This window comes from Micromys minutus, assembly GCF_963924665.1.
Source record: "Micromys minutus genome assembly, chromosome: 17".
NCBI lineage: Eukaryota > Metazoa > Chordata > Mammalia > Rodentia > Muridae > Micromys > Micromys minutus.
Genome location: NC_137952.1, coordinates 103,005 through 124,523, shown reverse-complemented (window position 1 = coordinate 124,523; position 21,519 = coordinate 103,005). Strand labels below are relative to the sequence as shown.

The window sequence follows — 21,519 nt, the reverse complement described above, 5'->3', positions numbered from 1 at the left end:
CCAGCCCTACAAAGTATAATTGATAGAAACTCCAACAAAATAGTTAAATTACATGCAAGACAACAATCTTTTACAAGAAAATCAAAAGAGAAGTTCACAGGCATAATTCTATCTTTAAAAACAAAAATAAAAAAACGGGAAAAAACAATAATTATTTCTTAATATTTCTCAACATCAATAGACTCAATTCCCCAATAAAGAGGCATAGACTACCTGACTAAATACAAAAATAGGACCCAGCATTTTGTTGCAAACAGGAAACTCACTTCAGAGACAAAAGGACACTAAACCAGAGTAAAAGATGGGGTAAAAATCTCCCAAGCAAATAGTCCCAAGAAACAAGATGGAATAGCCATCCTAAGACTGAATAAAATAGATTTTAAAAGAAAAGTTATCAAAAAATACAAGAAAGAACACATCTTACTTGTAACAATTAAAATCTGTCAAGACAAACTCTGAATTTTGAATATATATGCTCAAAATATAAGGGCACCCACATTCAAATAAGAAGTCTTACTAAAGCTCAACACAGGAGGCTGAGCAACTGGTGGGTGTGAGACCTAAGCTGCCAGGAAGCAGAGAGATCTCTGCGGAGTGCACACAGAAAGTGCACCCCCTGCCTTGCCCTGCCCTGCCCTGCCTGATCCAGCGAACAGGAACAGAAATTTGTAACTTCTGTTTCCACCCGGCGGTGACTTCAGGATGCAGAGCAGAGCCTGGCCCATCTGCCAACCGGAACGGCAGCTCGAACAGGCTGAGCAACAGGTGTGTGGGAGACCTAGGCTGCCAGGGAGCAGAGAGATCTCTGCGGAGTGCACACAGAAAGTGCACCCTCTGCCTTGACCTGCCCTGCACTACCTGATCCAGCGACCAGGAACAGAACTTTGGAAATTCTGTTCATACCCGGCGAATCTGAGGCATAGAACAGGGCCCAGCCCACTGCCACATGGAGATCCAGGGACACAGACCAGATACAAGGGAAAGGCAAGAACATATCACTGACAACAAAATGGCAAGAGAAAAGTGAAAGAGTATATCCCAAGGAAACCCAGACAATCTAGCAACAACAGAACCCAGCTCTCCCATAACAAAAAATATCGGAATTCCAAACACTCCAGAAAAGAAAGACACAGACCTGAAATCATGCCTCAAGATGCTGATAGAGATAATTAAACAAGAACGAGAGGAAAAGCAAAAAAGATTCAAAGCTTTTAAAGAAGAAACAAAAAAACTCAAAGAACTACAGGAAAACACAACCAAAAAGATGTAGGAATGGAAGTCAGAATTTAAAACGGAAATTGACACAATAAAGAAAACATAAAAAGAGATAACCCTAGAGGTAGAACACATAAAAAAGAAATCAGGAGTCACAGAAGCAAGCATTTCCAATAGATAACAAGAGATGGAAGAGAGAATCTCGGGGGCAGAGGACAACATTGTAAACATAGACAAAACAGCCAGAGAAGATGCAAAAAACAAAAAGATCCTAACCCAAAATGTCCATTAAATCCAGGACACAATGAGAAGACCGAATCAAAGGATAATAGGAATAGAAGAGGGAGAAGAGTATCAACTAAGAGGCACAGTAAATATCTTCAACAAAATCGTAGAAGAAAACTTCCGTACACTCAAGAATGGGATGACCACGAGCATAAAAGAAGCCTTCATAACTTCAAACAGGTTAGACCAGAAAAGAAATACCTCCCGACACATAATAGTAAAAACATCAAGTGCCCAAAGCAAAGAAAGAATACTAAAAGCAGTAAGGGAAAAAGGTCAGGTAACATATAAAGGCAGGCCAATCAGACTAACACCCGATTTCTCAACAGAGACTATGAAAGCTGGAAGAGCCTGGACAGACATAATGCACACACTAAGAGAGCACAAGTGCCAGCCCAAGCTGCTATACCCAGCAAAACTATCAATCACCATCGGTGGCGAGATGAAGATATTTCAAGACAAATCAAAATTTACACAATATCTGACCACAAACCCAGCACTACAACGAATTATAGGTGGAAAACCCAATACAATGAGGGAAAATACAGCCTAGTAAAAACAAGAAAACTCCTAAACAAGAAAACTAAAAGAAGAAAAAGACACAGACACAACTCAACCCACAAAAGCAATAATGGCAGGAAACAGAAACAACTATTCCTTTATATCTATTAACATAAATGGACTCAACTCCCCAATAAAGAGACATAGACTATCAGACTGGATACATAAACAAAATCCAGCCTTTTGCTGCATACAGGAAACTCATCTCAGAGACAAAGACAGACACTATCTCAAAGTAAAAGGGTGGGGAAAAAAACTTCCAAGCAAAGAGCCCCAAGAAGCAAGCCGGAGTGGCTATTTTAATATCGAATAAAGTAAATTTCCAACCAAAAGTTATCAAAAAAGATAAGGAAGGACAATTTTTACTCATTACTGGAGAAACCTGTCAGGAGGAACTCTCAATCCTTAACATATATGCTCCAAATAAAAAAGCACTCACATTCATAAAAAAGCACCCACATTCATAAAAGAAACCCTACTAAAGCTCAAAAAATACATTTCACCCCACACAATAATAGTGGGAGACTTTAATACCCTACTCTCCCCAATGGACAGATCATGGAAACAGAAACTGAACAAGGACACTGCAAAACTAGCAGAGACTTTGAACCAACTAAAATTAATAGATATATACAGAACATATTATCCTAAAGTAAAAGAATACACCTTCTTCTCACCACCCCATGGCACCTTCTCAAAAATTGAAAACATAATTGGACAAGGAACAAGCCTCAATCGATATAAGAAGATTGAAATACTCCCATGCATCCTCTCAGATCACCATGGTCTACGGCTGGTCTTTAACAACAACAAAGAAAACAAAAAGTTCACATACACATGGAAACTAAACAATGCTCTGTTAAACGATAGCAGGGTCAAAGAAGAAATATATAAAGAAATTAAGGATTTTCTAGAATTCAACAAAAACGAAAACACAGCCTACCCAAACGTATGGGAAGCAATGTAAGCAGTAATGAGAGGAAAAATCATATCCCTAAGTGCTTCCAAATAGAAACTGGAAAGAGTTAACATCAGCAACCTGACAGCACAGCTAAAAGCCCTAGAAAAAAAGGAAGCAGATATACCCAAGAAGAGTAGACGGCAAGAAATAATCAAAATTAGGGCAGAAATAGACCCAATAGAACCAAAAAGTACCATTGAAAAAATCAAGAAAACAAGAGTTAGTTCTTTGAGATCATCAACAAGATTGATAAACCCCTAGTCAGACTAACTAGAGGGCAAAAAGAGAGTATACAAATTAACAAAATCAGAAAAAAAAGTGGAGACATTACAACTGAAACTGAGGAAATTCAAGAAATCATCAGATCCTACTACGAAAACTTATACTCCACAAATTGGAAAATCTGGAGGAAATGGACGAATTCCTAAATAGATACAAGATCCCAAAGTTAAAACAGGACCAAGTAAACCATCTAAATAACCCTATAACACATAAAGAAATAGAAGAAGTCATCCAAAGTCTCCCAACCAAAAAAAGCCCAGGTCCTGACTGGTAAAGTGAAGAATTTTATCAGACATTTATTGCAGATATAACACCAATACTCTCCAAACTATTCCAAAAGATAGAATCAGATGGAATACTACCTAACTCATTTTTTGAGGCTACAATAATCCTCGTACCTAAACCACACAAAGACCCTACAAGGAAAGAGAACTTCAGACCAATCTCACTTATGAACATTGATGCAAAAATACTCAACAAAATCCTTACAAACCAAATCAAAGAACACATCAAAATGATCATTCATCATGACCAAGTAGGCTTCATCCCTGGGATGCAGAGGTGGTTTAATATAAGGAAATCCATCAATGTAATCCACCATATAAACAAACTCAAAGATCAAAATCACATGGTCATCTCACCAGATGCTGAGAAAGCATTTGACAAAATCCAACACCCCTTCATGATAAAAGTCCTGGAAAGAACAGGACTCTAAGGTCCATACCTAAACATAATAAAAGCAATATACATCAAACCAACAGCCAACATCAAACTTAATGGCGAGAAACTTGAAGCAATCCCACTAAAATCAGGGACTCGACAAGGCTGCTCACTCTCCTCCTACCTATTCAACATAGTACTGGAAGTCCTGGCTGGAGCAATTAGACAACAAACGAAGATCAAGGGTTTACAAATCGGAAAGGAAGAGACAAAAACATCACGCTTTGCCGATGACAAGATAGTGTACTTTAGTGACCCCAAAAGTTCCACCAGAGAACTCCTACAGCTGTTAAACAAGTTCAGCAAAGTGCTGGATACAAAATTCACTTGAACAAATCAGCAGCCTTCCTATACTCAAAGGACAAACATGTGAAAAAAAGAAATTAGGGAAAAGGTACACTTCACAATCATCACAAAAACTATGAAATATCTTGGTGTGACTCTAACTAAGCAAGTGAAGGACCTGTATGACAAGAACTTCAAACCTCTAAAGAAAGAAGTTGAGGAGGATCTCAGAAAATGGAAAGATCTCCCATGCTCATGTATTGGAAACATCAACATCTGAAAATTGGCCATTCTACCAAAAGCAATCTACAGATTCAATGCAATCCCCATCAAAATTCAAACCCAGTTCTTTAAGGAATTGGAAAGATCAATGTGCAATTTCATATGGAATAACAAAAGACCTAGAATAGTGAACATCCATCCTCAACAACAAAAAAAACATCTGCGGCAATCACGATTCCTGACCGCAAGCTATATTACAAGGCAATTGTGTTGAAAACTGCATGGTACTTGTACAGCAATAGGCATGTGGATCAATGGAATAGTATAGAAAATCCAGAAATGAGCCCTCATGTATATGGTCACCTGATTTTTGACAAAGGAGCCATAAACATTCAATGGAAAAAGGACAGCCTATTCAAGAAATGGTTCTGGTCCACCTGGCACTCAGCATGCAAAAGAATGAAAATAGACCCTTTCTTATCTCCTTGTACAAAGCTCAAGAGTAAGTGGATCAAAGATCTCCACATTAAACCAGATACACTGAAATTATTAGATGAGAAAGTAGGGAAAACTTTAGAACACATAGGCACAGGAGAAAATTTCCTGACTAAAACACCATTGGCTCAAGCTCTAAGGTCAAAGATTAACAAATGGGACTTCATGAGATTGCAAAGTTTTTGTAAGGCTAAGGACATCGTCAAGAAAACAAAGCAGCAACCAACATAATGGGAAAAGATCTTTACCAACACCACATCAGATAGAGGACTGATATCCAAGGTATACAAGGAACTCAAAAAGCTAGACACCAGAGAATCAAATAACCCTATTAAAAAATGGGGTACAGAGCTAAGCAAAACGTTTTTTGTTGAGGAACACGGAATTGCCGAGAAACACCTGAAGAAGTGCTCGACATCCTTAGCCATCAGGGAAATGCAAATCAAAACAACCCTGAGATGCCACCTAACACCAGTCAGATTTGCCAAGATCCAAAACTCAGATGACAGCAGATGCTGGCGAGGCTGCTGAGAAAGAGGAACACTTCTCCACTGTTGGTGGGGTTGCAAACTAATACAACCCCTCTGGAAATCAGTCTGGTGATACCTCAGAAAATTGGACATAGTACTACCTGAAGACCCAGCTATTCCACTTCTGGGCATATACCCCAGAGACACTTTAATACACAACAAAGATATATGCACCACAATGTTCATAGCGGCTTTATTTATAATAGCCAGAAGCTGGAAAAAACCCAGATGTATTTCAGAAGATGAATGGATAGGAAAATTGTGGTACATATACACAATGGAATACTACTCAGCCACCAGAAACAATGACTTAACCAAATTCTTAAGAAAATAGCTGCATCTAGAGAATATCATCCTGAGTGAGATAACCCAGTCACAAAAGAACAGACATAACATGCAGTCACTGATAGTGGGATGCTAACCCCAGTTGCTTGCACTCCCCTAGAAACAACTCACAGACTGTATGAAGTAAAAAAAATAAAGAAAACAAAACAAAACAAAAAATATATATATACAGGACAAGAAAACTTTAACTATTTCCATGTTACATTTTGTTTTACATGTACTTTAGCTCATTTAACTACTATGTTTTTAATTCATACTATCAAACCTTTAAAAAAATCAAGTACTGACTAAAAATATATTCATAATTTTATATAAAAATTATTTTAAAGTCTGAAAATATGTATTGACAAAAATGTATAATTTTAAGCAAAAAATGTTTAAAAACTGTACATTTATCTTTGTTTTTTAAAATAAAGTTGTTTTAAAAAAATGGGGTACAGAGCTAAACAAAACGTTCTCAGTTGAGGAACACCGAATGGCCCAGAAACATCTGAGGAAGTGCTCGACATCCTTAGCCATCAGGGAATTTCAAATCAAAACAACCCTGAGATTCCACCTCACACCAGTCAGATTGGCCACGATCCAAAACTCAGATAATAGCAGATGCTGGCGAGGCTGTTGAGAAAGAGGAACACTTCTCTACTGTTGGTGGGGTTGCAAACTAATACAACCACTCTGGAAATCAGTCTGGTGATACCTCAGAAAATTGGACATAGTACTACCTGAAGACCCAGCTAGCCCACTTCTGGGCATATACCCCAGAGACACTTTAATACACTGCAAAGATATATGCACCACAATGTTCATAGCAGCTCTATTTATAATAGCCAGAAGCTGGAAAGAACCCAGATGTCCTTCAGATGATGAATGGATACATAAATTGTGGTACATTTACACAATGGAATACTACTCAGCCACCAGAAACAATTACTTAACCAAATACTTAAGAAAATGGCTGCATCTAGAGAATATCATCCTGAGTGAGATAACCCAGTCATAAAAGAACAGACATAATATGCAGTCACTGATATTCGATACTAACCTCAGAGGCTTGCACTCCCCCAGAAACAACTCACAGACTGTATGAAGCCCAAGAAATAAAGAAAACAAAACAAACCAAAAAAATATTTACAAAACAAAAAACTTTGACTATTTCCATGTTATATTTTGTTTTACATGTACTTTACGCTCTTTGTAACTATTAAGTTTTTAATTCATACTATCAAACCTTTAAAAAATCAAGTACTGACTAAAAACTATATTCATAATTTTATGTAAAAATTATTTTAAAATCTTAAAAAATGTACTGACAAAAATGTATAATTTTAAGCAGAAAATGTTTAAAATCTGTACATTTATTTTTGTTTTGTAAAATAAAGTTGTTTAAAAAAAAACTCAAAACATATTGACCACACACAATAATAGTGGGAGACTTCAACATTCCACTCTCAACAATGAACAGGTCACGGATCCAGAAACTGAACAGAGACACATTGAAATTAGCAGAGGTTATGAACCAATCAGATTTAACAGAAATCTATAAAACATTTCACCCTAAAACAAAAGAATATACCTTCTGGTCAGCACCTCACAGAACCTTCTCCAAAATTGACCATATAGTGCCCACAAAACAGGCCTAAACAGGCCTAAACAGATATAAGTTGATTGAAATACTTTCATAAATCCTATCAGATCACCATGTACATAGGCTTTAATAACAACAAAAACAACAAAAAGCCTACATACCCATGGAAGCTGAACAGTGCTCTAATTAATGATAACATGGTCAAGAAAGAAATTAAGAAATTAAGGACATTTTTTTAGAATTTAACAAATATGAGGGAACAACATACTTAAAATTATGTGATGCAATGACATAGAAGTACTATGTCATAGCTCTGCATGCCTGCAAAAAGAAACAGGAGAGAGCACACGCTAACAGCTCGACAGCACACCTGAAATATCTAGAACAAAAAGAAGCAGCTACACCCAAGAAAAGTGGATAGCAGGAAATAATCAATCTCAGAGCAGAAATCAATTAAGTAGAAACAAAAAGAACTATACAAATAATAGACAAAACAAGAAACTGGTACTTTTAGAAAATCAACAAGATTGATAAACACTTAAACCAGACCAACTAGAGGGCACAAAGAGAGTATCCAAATTAACTAAATCAGAAGTGAGATGGAAAACATAACAACAAAAACTGATGAAATTCAGGAAATTGTCAGATAATACTGCAAAAGCCTATACTCAACAAAATTGGAAAATCTAGAGGAAATGAACAATTTCTAGGCAGATAAAATGTGCCAAAGTTAAATGAGGATTTGATAAACCATCAAAACATTCCCATAACTCTTAAAGAAATACAAGCAGTCATTAAAAGCCTCCCAACCAAAGAAGAAAACAAAGAAACAAACAAATAAAAAACAAAAAACAAAAAGCTCAGGACCAAATGGGCTCAGTCCAGAATTCTATTAGAATTTCATAGAAAATTTAAACCCTTACATAGAAAGTGAACTGTAGACCAATTTTCCTCAAGAAATTCATGCAATAATACTCAATAAAATTCTTGCAAACATATCAAAATGATAATTCACCACGATCAAGTAGGCTTCATCTCAAAGATACAGGGATGCTTCAATATGAAGAAATTCATCAACTTAGTCCTTTACAAAAACAGTCTCTAAGAGAAAAACCAAATGATTATCTCACTGTATGCTGAGAATACATTTGATAAAATTGAAGACCCCTTCATATTAAAAGTCTTGGAAAGAGCAGAAATATAAGGCCTATACATAAGCACAGTAAAAGCAATATATAACAAACCTGTAGCCAACATCAAACTAAACGGAGAGAAATTAGAAGGCATCCCACTAAAATCAGGGAATAGAAAAGTATGCCCAGTTTCTATTTAACTATGGAATATACAATTGGAAGTCATTGACAAAACAATTAGACATCAAAAACAAAATCAAGGGGATACAAATTTGAAAAGAAGTCTTCAAAATATCACTATTTGTAGATGATATGAGAGTATACTTAAGACCCCAATAAAAGATTAACTTGAACAAATCAGTAGCCTCCCTCTAAACAAAGAATGAGCATGCTGAGAGATAAATTACAGAAAAGATGAAAGACCTCCACATAAAACCAGGTACACTAAAACTATTAGAAGGGAAATTGGGGAAAAGCTTATAACACATAAATACAGGGGATATTTTCCTTAACAGAAGAGCAATAGCTTATGCTCTAAGAGCAAGAATCAACAAATGGGACCTCATAAAATCCCAATGATTTTGTAAGGCTAAGGAATTATTCGAGAAGACAAAATGGGAGCCAATAGATTGAAAAAGGATTTTTACAGACAAAGGTCTAAATGTGTGAAGAACTCAAGAAATTAGTCTCCAGATCATCAAGTAAACTTATTTAAAATGAGTTACTGAGCTAAACAAAGAATTCTCAAATGGGGAGAACTAAATGGGTGAGAAGTATCTAAAGAAATGTTCAGCATCCCTAGACATCAGAGAATGTAAATCAAAACAACCCTGAGATTTGTGGAGAAAAAACACTTCTGTATTTTTGTTGGAATTGCAAGCAGGTACAACCAAAGACTCTGTAAATCTGACTGGCTGTTACTCAAAAAATTGTCTATAGTACTACCTGAAGAACCACTCTTTCACTCCTGAGCTTATACTCTAAATTTGATCCAACATAAAACAAGGACAAATGCTCCACCATGTTCATAGCAGCCTTATGTATAGTAGCCAGACGCTGGAAATAACCTAAATGTCCTTCAAAAGAGGAATGGACACAGAAATTGTGGTACATTTAAAAAATGGTATACTAGTCAGCTATTAGAAACAATGACTTTATGAAATTCCTAGGCAAATGAATGTAACTAGAAACAATCATCCTGAGTGAGGTATCCTAGTTACAAAAGAAATCCCATGGTATGCTCTCAATGATAAGCAGATACTAGTCCACAAAATCGTTGAACACCCAAGAAACAATTCGCAGATATTATGATGCTCAGAAAGAGGGAAAACCCAAATGTGGATGCCTCAGTACTTTTTGGAACATAGAACAAATACTCATAAAAGGAAATATATGGTCAAATAGAGGAGCAGGGATTGAATAAAAGATCAAAGACTGCCTCACCTGAAAATCTACCTCATATGCAGCCACCAAACCCAAGCACTATGTCTGATGCCAAGAAGTACTTACTGTCAGGAACTAGATCTGGATGCATCCTCAGAGGCTCTTCCAAGTCTTTCAAATATAGCTGAGGATATTTGCACTAACCATTGGATTGAGTATGTGGACCACACTGAAGATATTAGAGATAGGTGACTGGAGACGCTGAAAAGGCTTGTAACCTCATGGGAAGGCATTATTTTCAGTGTAGGGGAATGCCAAGGCAACAAGATTGAGAGGGTGATTGGGAGAGAGTGTACCTTCATGGAAATTTATTGGGATAGAGAGGAATGGGTACAGGGAGGAATGGAATAATATGTGAAATGTAAATATGGAGAATATCAAACAAAATAATTTACAAAATTTTAGAGCTATTACATTTTTTAATATCGCTTGACTATCAGTATCCAGTGAGTTGGGGGCAGCATTATTGCAGTTAAAAAGTCAGTATCTTTCAGCCATGTGTGAGACAGTTATGGTTTTAAAAAATGGTAAACATGAGGTCATGCTACTATCCTTGCAGTCTTCAGGAACCCATCTGTCTGTCTACACAAACATCCTGACTTTTATATAGAATTGCTAAGGAGCTACCACCATCTTCCCTAAACCCAAAAACTATTGCTGACTTCTTGGGAATTATCTATATGTTATTCTATCCTAAGTTTTGTAATGTTCTGGTTTTGTTAAGTAAAATTGAGATTCATATTGGGGGAACAGCTGTAGATTTACTCATCTCTACCCATGGCTCAAAGTTACTTTCATTTTTTTGTTTTTTCTTTATAACACTGGGTCTACTTGGTCCTGGGTGTTTCCATAAATGCTTCATCCCAACTCTTGTCAACATCAGGCACTGTGAAAGACAGGAACGCACAAGGGAAGGCCTCCTCTTTGCTGGACTTATACCCCTGTGGGTTTTGATGTGAAGCCTTGATGGGCACCCTGGCAGCTAGATTCTGTGTTGCTACTACTACATGTAACAAAGAACCATGGATTCTGAAAATCAGATTGTGAGGTTCAGCCACTTGCAGACCAAAAGTCACCAGACCCAGGTTCTATACGGAGAGACATTAACATTTGTAGATTTGTGTTAAGGTGTTACATAATTGGACAGGGAGAGGTAGGAAGAGAAAAGGGAAGAAATTGGAAGAGGAAGAGAGAGAGAGAAAGGGGAAGATAAAGATAGAGCTTGAGAAGGATGAGCTGAATCTAGGTAGACTCAATTGGCGATAAGTAGCTATAAAAATTTTAAGGATTTTATAGATCTTTTATCATGTTACTTTCATTTCTACTTCAAGTGAGGAATTCTGACTTATATTTCTCTTGAATATATGAACTTCTCTCACTTTAATAATATTGGTAACATCTAGTTCTTGAATATCAACTGAACTTCTATTACATCTTTCCAGGTCACCGAATATTAGTTTAATCTAGAAAAGATAAAAAAAGAATCAGTAGATATGAAGAATGATTCATACTAAGGGTGGTTGTAGAAATGACATCACAAGATTCTTGCAACAAATAAGCAGGCCTTGGAGCCTCTCAGTACTTATACTGGGGTCCATAAAAGGCTATAGCCTTATTCTGTGAAAAACCCCTGGCAGGTTTTTCTTACTTGGCATCAGAAGACCCAGGCATCATGACCTTAATGTTGGGGTGTTTCCAATAAATTATCATAGTAATTATACTTTTATATAAGCAGAGGGAAGCTTTATATTATATTCTGTTGGCATTATCATAGGATAGAAATAACTCTTTAAATTTTATATAGAAAATTGGAAAACTTTAGGATTTAAAACTTTAAATTCAAATACTATTATGTCTTAATAAATTTCAACTTTTCATGTTTGACCAATAATTATACCTTTAGATATTTGTGTTCATTGCAAATTTATTCCATTTGCTAACAACAATGTCATCTAGATTATATGTGTTTTATACCTTAAAATGCATTTAAGATTGCTAGATTTATTTAATTTATTATACAAGTTATAATTTTTCAATTGAAATGGAAGCTATCAGCTGCTATTGTTGTGACTTTGTATCTAGGCTTCTGTGGTACAGAAGGTCCAACCTGGCTTTAGAGGAACATTTTCTTACTAGATTGAGGTAAAAATGACAAGTGCAAAAACAGAGGGTGTTGTAAATAACTCAGCTTTTAATTTTTTAAAATTTAACAGCTTTATTTTAAAAAACAGATTTTAAACCATTTTGCATAAAAGTATAGGAATACATTTTTGTCAGTAGTAGATTTTTTTAAAGGTTTGATAGTATGCATTAAAATCTTACTAGTTACAGTGAGCATAAAGTACATGTAAAACAAGGTGTAACATGGAATTAGTCAAAGTTTTCTTGGTGTGTAAAGATTAAGCATAATGGTTTCTTATTTTCTTTTTTTCTTCTTGGCCTTTGTTTTTTCTTGACTTCAAATAGTCTGTGTGTTGTTTCTGGAGTGTTCAGAGCTTTCTGGGGTTAGTATCCAATTATCAGTGATTGCATATTTTGTTTGTTCCTTGTGACTGTGTTACCTCACTCAGGATGATATTGTCTAGATGCACCCATTTTCTTAACAATTTGATAGTCATTGTTTCTGATAGCTGAGTTTACTCCATTGTGTAAACATACCACAATTTTTGTATCCATTCATCTACTGAAGGACATCTGGATCCTTTCTAGCTTCTGGCTATGATAAATAGGGCTGCTATGAACATTGTGGTGTATGTGTCGTTGTTGTATGTTGGAGCTTCTCTGGATTATATGTCGAGAACTGGAATAACTGGGTCTTCAGGTAGTGCTACGTCCAATTTTCTGACGAAGTGCCAGACTGGTTTCCAGAGTGGTTGTACCAGTTTATAACCCCACCAATAGTGGAGAAGTGTTTCTCTTTCTCCACATTCTCGCCAGCATCTGCTGTCATCTGAGTTTTGGATCTTGGCCAATCTGACTGGTGTGAGGTGGAACCTCAGGTTTGTTTTGACTTGCATTCCCTGATGGCTAATGATGTCGAGCACTTCATTCGATGCTTCCCAGCCATTCGATATTCCTCAATTGAGAACTTTTTGTTTAGCTCCATACCCCATTTCATAATAGGAATGTTTAATTCTCTGGTGTCTTAACTTCTTGAGTTCTTTGTATACCTTGAATATTAGGTCTCTATCAGATCTAGTGTTGGTAAAGATCTTTCCCAATCTGTTGGCTGCCATTTTGTTTTCTTGACAGTGTCCTAAGCCTTACAGAAACTTTGCAATCTCATTAAGTACCATTTGCCAATCTTTTACCTTATAGAAGGAGCCATTGGTATTCTGTTCATGAAATTTTCTCCTGTGCCTATGTGTTCTAAGGTTTTCTCCACTTTCTCTTCTAATAGTTTCCATGTACCTGGTTTAATGTGGAGATCTTTGATCCACTTGCACTTGAGCTTTGTACAAGAAGATAAGAAAGGGTCTATTTTCATTCTTTTTTATGCTGAGTGCCAGTTGGACCAACACCATTTGTTGAAGAGCCTGTCCTTTTTTTCACTGCATGTTTACAGTTCCTTTGTCAAAATTCAAGTGACCATATACATGAGGGTTTATTTCTGGATCTTCTATTCTATTCCATTGATCCACCTGCTTACCTTTGTACCAGTACCATGCAGTTTTTAGCACAATTGCCTTGTAATATAGCTTAAAGTGAGGGAAGGTGATTTCTGCAGATGTTTTCTTGTTGGGGAAGGATTTTGCTATTCTAGTTCTTTTGTTAATCCAGATGAAATTGCACATTGCTCTTTCCAGCTCAATGAAGAATTGGATAGAAGTTTTCATGGGGATTGCATTAAATTTGTAGATTGCTTTTGGTAAGATGGCCATTCTTAAAATGTTGATTCTTCCAATCCATGATCATTGGAGATCTTTTCATTTTCTGAGAGAGTCCTTGATTTTCTTCTTCAGAGATTTAAAGTTCTTGTCATACAGGTCCTTCACCTTCTTAGTTAGATTCATATCACAGTTTTTCTTATTGTTTGTGACTATTGTGAAGGGTATCTCTTCCCTAATTTCTTTCTCCACATGTTTGTCCTTTGAGTATAGGAAGGCTACTGATTTGCGTGAGTTAATTTTATATCCAGCCACTTTCCTGATAATTTTTATCAGCTGTAGAAGTTCTCTGGTGAAATTTTTGGGGTCACTTATGTGCACTCTCATGTCATATGCAAATTGTGATATTTTTACTTCTTCCTTTCCAATTTGTATCCCTTTGATTTCCTTTTGCTGTCTAATTTGTCCAGCCAGAACTTCCAGTACTATGTTGAATAGGTAGGGGGAGAGTGGGCAGCCTTTCTATCCCTGATTTTAGTGGGATTGCTTCAAGTTTCTCACCGTTAAGATTGAAGTTGGCTATTTATTTTCTTTATATTGCTTTTAGTATGTTTAGGTATTCCTAGCCATGGATCTAATGAAAGAACTTTTTTTTTGGTGTTTGGGCTCTGGTAGTTTAGACCGGATTTTGAATGTCTCTACCTCAATGTTTATGTAGTTTATTTGAACTCAGTAGACTGTAACAAGGAATGAATAAATCAATGAACAAATGAATGAGTGAATGAGTAAAAAATAAAGAAAACATAAATTTCAGAAGCACATGTGGTGGTAGGGTCTTAAGATTAATTGGAGCTATGGAATAGAGTGATCATGATGAAAATATATTTTATACATGTATGAATTCATAAATAAAATATTTACCATTATTTTTAAAACACACAAATAATCAAATACTACATATTCTTTTTATTCTGTTAATAACATATTTAATATTAAAAGCTTAGTCCATTTGTTGCCTAAAATCAAAATGCCAGTGTTTAATAAGTCTATCAACAACAGTTGTGGCCCATATTTAGGCCTTTGTGATACAGAAGAATCAATATGTAGCTAAATGTCTGAAGGATATGTGATCACTGGAATTAAGTCAAGCTTGAACAAGAGAATACTGGAAGAAACTCTTGAGTACTGAGCATTTAGGACAACAGCACTTTCTTTGTAATAGAAATCATTGTTTAGTATTTGATGGAATTTGAAGGATTAGATGAAGAGAATGAAGAAGATTTCATGTCAAACCTTAACCAAGACTTTCGTTTTTCAAAAAGTTACAACACCAATGATCAACTGCAACAGATCCTCATGCCCCAGCTCTCAGGCTCTGCATCTCAAGTCTTTCTGGAGTGATTGGCAGTGCACTTTGCTGTGGTGTTCTTACCTATCTGCTGTCTGCTTCAGGATGGTTCAAAACATACCTACCTAAAGTTATTGCATCATGATGTTCAAAGCAAGGTTTCTACACATTACCCTTTGCAAATATTCTTTGCCAATTACAGATTTTCAAATCAACTTGGGAATCAGCTACACATTGTTGGCAAGGTCTGACCTCTTACCTCTAGGGATTTCAGAAGTCAAGAAGCCTGTTTAAGAGACATTGTTTCATTTGACATTGTTCCAAGCATTCTAACACACTTTTCTACTAAAATTGATATGCCCATCCACCTAATATAAGTGGAATTTTCTTAATTAAATGACCTAGAGGCCTTTGAAAACTCAGACTAATAAGCTGGAATAGGCTTTTATGTGATAATCAATCCTTAAAGTATTAATTTTTTGCAGAGTTTATTATCATTAAAATTTTTAGAAAGATTCAATTTTCCTAGACATTCTAAATCTGTGAAGATATTTCTACATAGAAATGAGGAGGCCTTGCTGAGATTCTACCTCAACATCTTTAAAGACAGATACTTCCTTTACTTGTGAAAATTCATAATCCTCGGCATTACAAGATTGTATTGTTAGGTACTATTGTATTTGTGAGGTATGACAAGGCTATCATATCTCTTTAAAGCAAGGCTGCCTTTGAGTGCTTCACTTCAATTGACTCAAATGGATAAATTCACATAATAATTTAGACGTCCATATTTTGTAACTGAAAATTTTGTAAATGAACAAATTTGTTTATATTTACTCAATTAACCTGTTACATACTTTCATAAACACAGATTTTTTTTTTGTTTTTTGAAGATATGTCCTTAGAAGATGAGACTTTCCAACAGACTTTTACAGTAAGTGTAGATGCAATATTTAAAATTTCTTTATTTTAGATATTCACTTGGGTATACTTATACCTCTCAAATTTGTCATAAAATTGTTCTACAAAAATATGTAATCATCTGATAATCTTTCTCTGTTTATTAAAGAGCTGTAAGTAATCATGTATTTTCAAAGGTACACAAATAAATGGGGAATTTGCAATCAATACAGTATAAAACACTTTATTTTTCAGATTAACTGGTAGAATATATATGTATATACATTCTATTAACATATATTATATTCTATTCATATATATGAAATTATTAATATATATGATATAGGAAATAAAACACATTAAATAAATCTTTGCTAATGTGTTAGAAATTTTTTATTTCTAAAGATAATATGTAAATTAGGAATATTAAAAACACACAGAACCATAAACACAAAATCAAGATATTCATGTTATTTTTATTATAGATTTATTTAATTTATTTTATATTTTGCCTAGTTAAAAATAAAATGCATTTTGTATATTAAGCAAACAAATTGTTTTATTATATTATTTTATTGAGTATTTTATGTAGGATGTGTTAAGAAAAATGTATAATTTTATATACATTTATATTAGGAAATCTAGTATTTTCTATTGTCCAAGTTCTTAGTATCAGTTGAATGTGATATTTTATGTGTAGTTTAAAACCACTCAATATGCTGGTATATATGCAAAGGTAAATCCATAGAAATCATCTGTAGTCAATCAGATTTATTACTTTCTTATTGTTCATTATTTTAATTAATATTTTATAGTACTGGCTTTCCTAAGATAACTTTAATAAGTTTAGGATGGCCTGAGTGCCAGTTTTCTCCATAGTCTTTTACTTGCATTTCTTTCACTCCTTCTTCTCACATTATATTTTTATTCATAGAGTTAAAATTTTATATTTGTGCCATCTATGCACATATGATTTGATATTTCTATGAAAACTCTGGATAACAAGTTGAAAAACAGCAGGCATCATTGGTGGTTTTTATATGCACTTAATTTTCATAATGTAATTATTTCCAGTTGTTTTATAATCCTGTATGTAAAATGGCTTTATTGATCTATATGGTTAAAAAAATATTCCAAGTTTATAAGACTATCTTTTTGAAAAAAAATAATCTTATAATGTCATTAGTTACAATTTTATAATGGTTTAATTATTATTTTTTCTGAACATAATTAACAACAGTTTAAATCAAAGGCATTTTTCATTTTCAATTTTTATGAAATCTGATTTTTAATAACCCATAGTATATTTTAGGTGAATTTAAATATGACACAACTTAAGTACTCCTTTCTCAATTTGCTATGTTTTAATTACTTTAGCTTTTAGAAATATTGTTCTGGTGCAACCTAATGCTCACTAAAGAATTAAAGGTGATTAGGAACACAGAAAATAAGGTCTGAAAGCGACAGCACCAGATGTTCTTCTACAGGTGTGGTTTCATCGGTTTAAGCATTCAAGGTAGGCAAGATAGTCTGTAGTAGGTAAAGAAGAAATGTGCTTGAATCATGCAGAAGGTTCATCACAGCTGCAGTCTGACTTTGTACAAGCTCTTTTTCACTATTAATTCCTTGTGGATGAATTGTCCCTTTCTTCTTTCAAGGTAAAATACATTCCTTCACAGGTAGCTTTTGTGGGCACTTAAGCATAATGGGATTAAAAAATTCCTAACATATGTTTTACCTGTGTTTTAATGTGCATCACAAAACACCCAGAGAGTATTCTTTCTACCCAGGAATATGTTTCTAAATCTTGTTAACAGATTCTGGTGATTTCTTGTAACTGAAAGTACAGTATTACTAAGAGCTATATGATCCCTGTAGTAAGTGAATGAGCAAATGATCTTGACACTGTAACACAGATTTTACCACTGTGCTTCTCTCTCTCTCTCTCTCTCTCTCTCTCTCTCTCTCTCTCTCTCTCAAGTGTGTTTAAGGTTATTATTTCATGGTATATTAATTAAAAGAAGTTATAGTATCCCATTTATTTCTCATTAAAGCTGTGAATATAATCTTAGAGATTGGTTATTTAAATGTGAAATAGAAAACTGACAGTATCATGTAAAATTTAATTTTGAATTAAAAGTGCTGTAGACTTCTAGACTGAAAAATATCTTTAAATCATGTCTAATTTCTTTATTTTACAGTTTTCAAGCTGAATCATGTTCATAAAATGTTTAGTAAATAATCCATAACCATACCTTCTCATACTAGTTATGAAGTTTTCTTTGAACATTCTTTGTTTGAAGATCTGGTTTCTGAATTTTTATTTGAACCCCTCAGGATGTAGGAAGCATCACTATTATTCTCTCAGTTTCCATTTCTCCCCATCACTTCTTTATCTCACAAGATCTGACGGAAAAAAAAAAAAAACTTCACTAATGGTGCAGAGGTACACATTTGCCGGTCATTTCAGTCCAGGCAAAAGGACTTGGGCAATTATGGCTTATTTACATGTGTTTAATAAATGTGGGAGCCAGTGATGAAATGAACAGCCTCACAGTTCCTGAAATCCCGACAATCACATTTGTATAAAAATTGCTACAGGCAGAACTGTGCTAAGTATTGCTATTGCTATGTTATACAGTTCAAATCAAGGCTTTTGTGATCAAATAAAAGAAATTTAAAGAATAGAAGTCTTTTAAAGTGTACAGCTTCTATGTATAAGATTTAGAATATAATAACATTGCAAGGATGCTCTAGGATGAGTGTTGTTTTGAGTACTACACAGATCATATTGTAACATTTTGTCTTAACACATTAATACTGAATACTGTGTCTATACTAGCTTGTGATCTTATTTATGGTTCACTGACATCATTACTTTGCAGAGTTATTAAGAAGAAGAATACTCAGGCACTTTGTTGTCATGTGTTCCAAGATGAAACTTGTTTTAAATAAGAAGTTTGAAATTTATGAATAAAAATCCTCTGTATTTAAATTCAATTGATGCTTTGAAAGAAATTCTAACACATACAAAATTATTAGAGCAGAACTACAGAGATTCCCAAGAGAAACTTAACAAGTAGTTACTGAACAATCACTTAGTGCCACCAGTTTTGAGGATGCTGATTAAGCTGTTTTTTTTTTTTTTTTTCTTGGAAGAATAAAAATCTAAGTTTTGTTCAGAACTCATGTCAAGTATTGTTCTTCTGAGCTCTTAATCATTGAAAGGAACCTATTGAAGAGTAAATGGGAGAGACTAATAATGTCACAGAGTTTATCCTCCTGGGTCTCACACAGGATCCTACTGGGCAAAGGGTATTATTTGTCATGTTTTTACTCATCTACATTGTGACAATAGGGGGAAATCTGCTCATTGTGGGGACAGTGATTGCCAGCCCCTCCTTGGGCTCCCCAATGTACTTCTTCCTTGCCTTTCTATCACTAATGGATGCTGTTTATTCTACTGCGATCTTGCCCAAGTTGCTTACAGATTTACTTTGTGATAAGAAAATCATTTCCTTCACAGCTTGTCTAGTTCAGCTTTTTGTAGAGCACTTATTTGGTGGTTCTGAGGTCTTCATTTTGGTGGTGATGGCCTATGATCGTTATGTGGCCATTTGTAAGCCTCTGCATTATTTGACCATAATGAGTCGACAGGTTTGTATTCTCTTGTTGCTGTTGTCCTGGGTTGGAGGATTTGCACATGCTCTGCTTCAAGTGATCTCTGTATATTTGCTTCCTTTTTGTGGACCAAATGTCATTGATCATTTTGCTTGTGACATGTACCCACTGTTAGGACTTGCATGTACTGATACCTACTTCCTTGGACTCACTGTAGTTGGCAATAATGGAGCAATGTCTATAGTGGTCTTTATCCTCCTTCTTGTCTCCTATGGAATCATTCTAAACTCTCTTAAGTCTCACAGTCAGGAAGGGAGACGCAAAGCCCTGTCTACCTGCAGCTCCCACATCATGGTGGTTATCCTCTTTTTTGTTCCTTGTATTTTCATGTATGTTAGACCTGTCTCAAACTTTCCAGTTGATAAATATATTACCGTCTTTTATACGATATTTACTCCCATGTTGAACCCTTTAATATATACCTTAAGAAACATGGAGATTAAAAATTGTATGGCAAAGCTGTGGGGTAAAATGTTCACTGAAGACATAAAAAGAGTTTCTCCTCACTGAACATGGTAATAATGGTAAAGCAACATATAATAATAAATTTTCACAGTTTGACTTCAGTGTTCCAACACTTGACATTGTGAAGCACTTGGTATTTTTGTGAATTCAGTAGATACAAGCCTGGTATTCACTGCTATTCTAGTTTTCTCTATTGCTACTGAAAATGATAATAATTTATTTTTATTTAGTATTCTACTTTTCATTCTGTGATATTTCTGTTTTTATCCAATTTTCTATAAATTCTACATCTAATATAATTTTACCAATGGGGTATTTTGACTATTCTGTGAACTAATAATATTTTGTATGTCACAACATTTGTTTGTGAGTTTTGTGCCATCTTTGTATTTTATTTTGATGATCTTGTAACTTAACTTTATCACATAAGAATTTAGGTATTTTTAGCATTTATCAAGATTATTTTATATTTACAATGATTATGTTTTGATTGTGTTGGTTTAGCATTATCATTTCTGGGCAAATGTTTTATAAAATAATTATTAAGAATATGGAGAAAACTATTAGGTAAGGGTTGTGTATGGTTTCTGCTTCAGTCACTGACTCCAGTCTGATGCCTCAGGTTCCTGCCTGGGCTACCCCTTATGATAGACTATAGCTGTAAAATGAAATAAACACGTTTTCCCCCAAGTTGCACTGGTCATGATATTTTATCACAGCAATAGAAATGTAATTACGACAAAAAGTTTCAGGATTGTGATATTATTATTACAGACCTGAAAACTCATTTTGCTGAGAATTATGGTGGCACCTGAATTTTAGGCTGGAAAAGCCATGGGTGCTCAAAGCTCAGTGGATATTCTATTAAATCTTGCAAAATGAGAATATTGAGAGCAATGCTGAAAAATGGTGGCCTGGCTTGTGAAGTTTGAAAGAAGAGATGAAACTCTTCAAGGACACTATGTCATAGTTTAAATTATGAATCTGTGGTTTTGGTCAGTTTGAGATGAAGAATTGGCTCTTATTAGTAAGAGACCAGAAACACTTTTGCTTCCACAGCACAATTTATACTGGTCAGCTATAGAATCTGGTAGAAGGATCACATGTGTTTAAAGGGCGAGCAGCATAAAAGAACACATATGGCATGTACTCATCTATAGGTGAATATTAGGCAAAAAGCTCAAAATACCCAAGATACAATTAATAGACCATAGGAAACTCGAGAAGAAAGACCAA

General features: G+C 34.8%; 1 protein-coding gene across 2 annotated transcripts in view; it reads left to right on the top strand.

The window, feature by feature from the left end:
- The window catches only part of LOC308431698 (olfactory receptor 4A5-like), a gene marked incomplete at both ends in the record, with an annotated part of 35,226 nt that extends 14,898 nt beyond the window's left edge, over positions 1-20,328 (top strand). Inside the window, one exon of one of the 2 annotated variants that reach the window (XM_080931243.1) lies at positions 20,257-20,328. In XM_080931243.1, coding sequence (XP_080787369.1) covers positions 20,257-20,328 — 72 coding nt within the window. Of the gene's footprint in view, positions 1-19,383 lie in introns of those variants that run through there. The other variant, XM_080931242.1, reaches the window with a different exon arrangement.
- Positions 20,329-21,519: the final 1,191 nt, after the last annotated feature.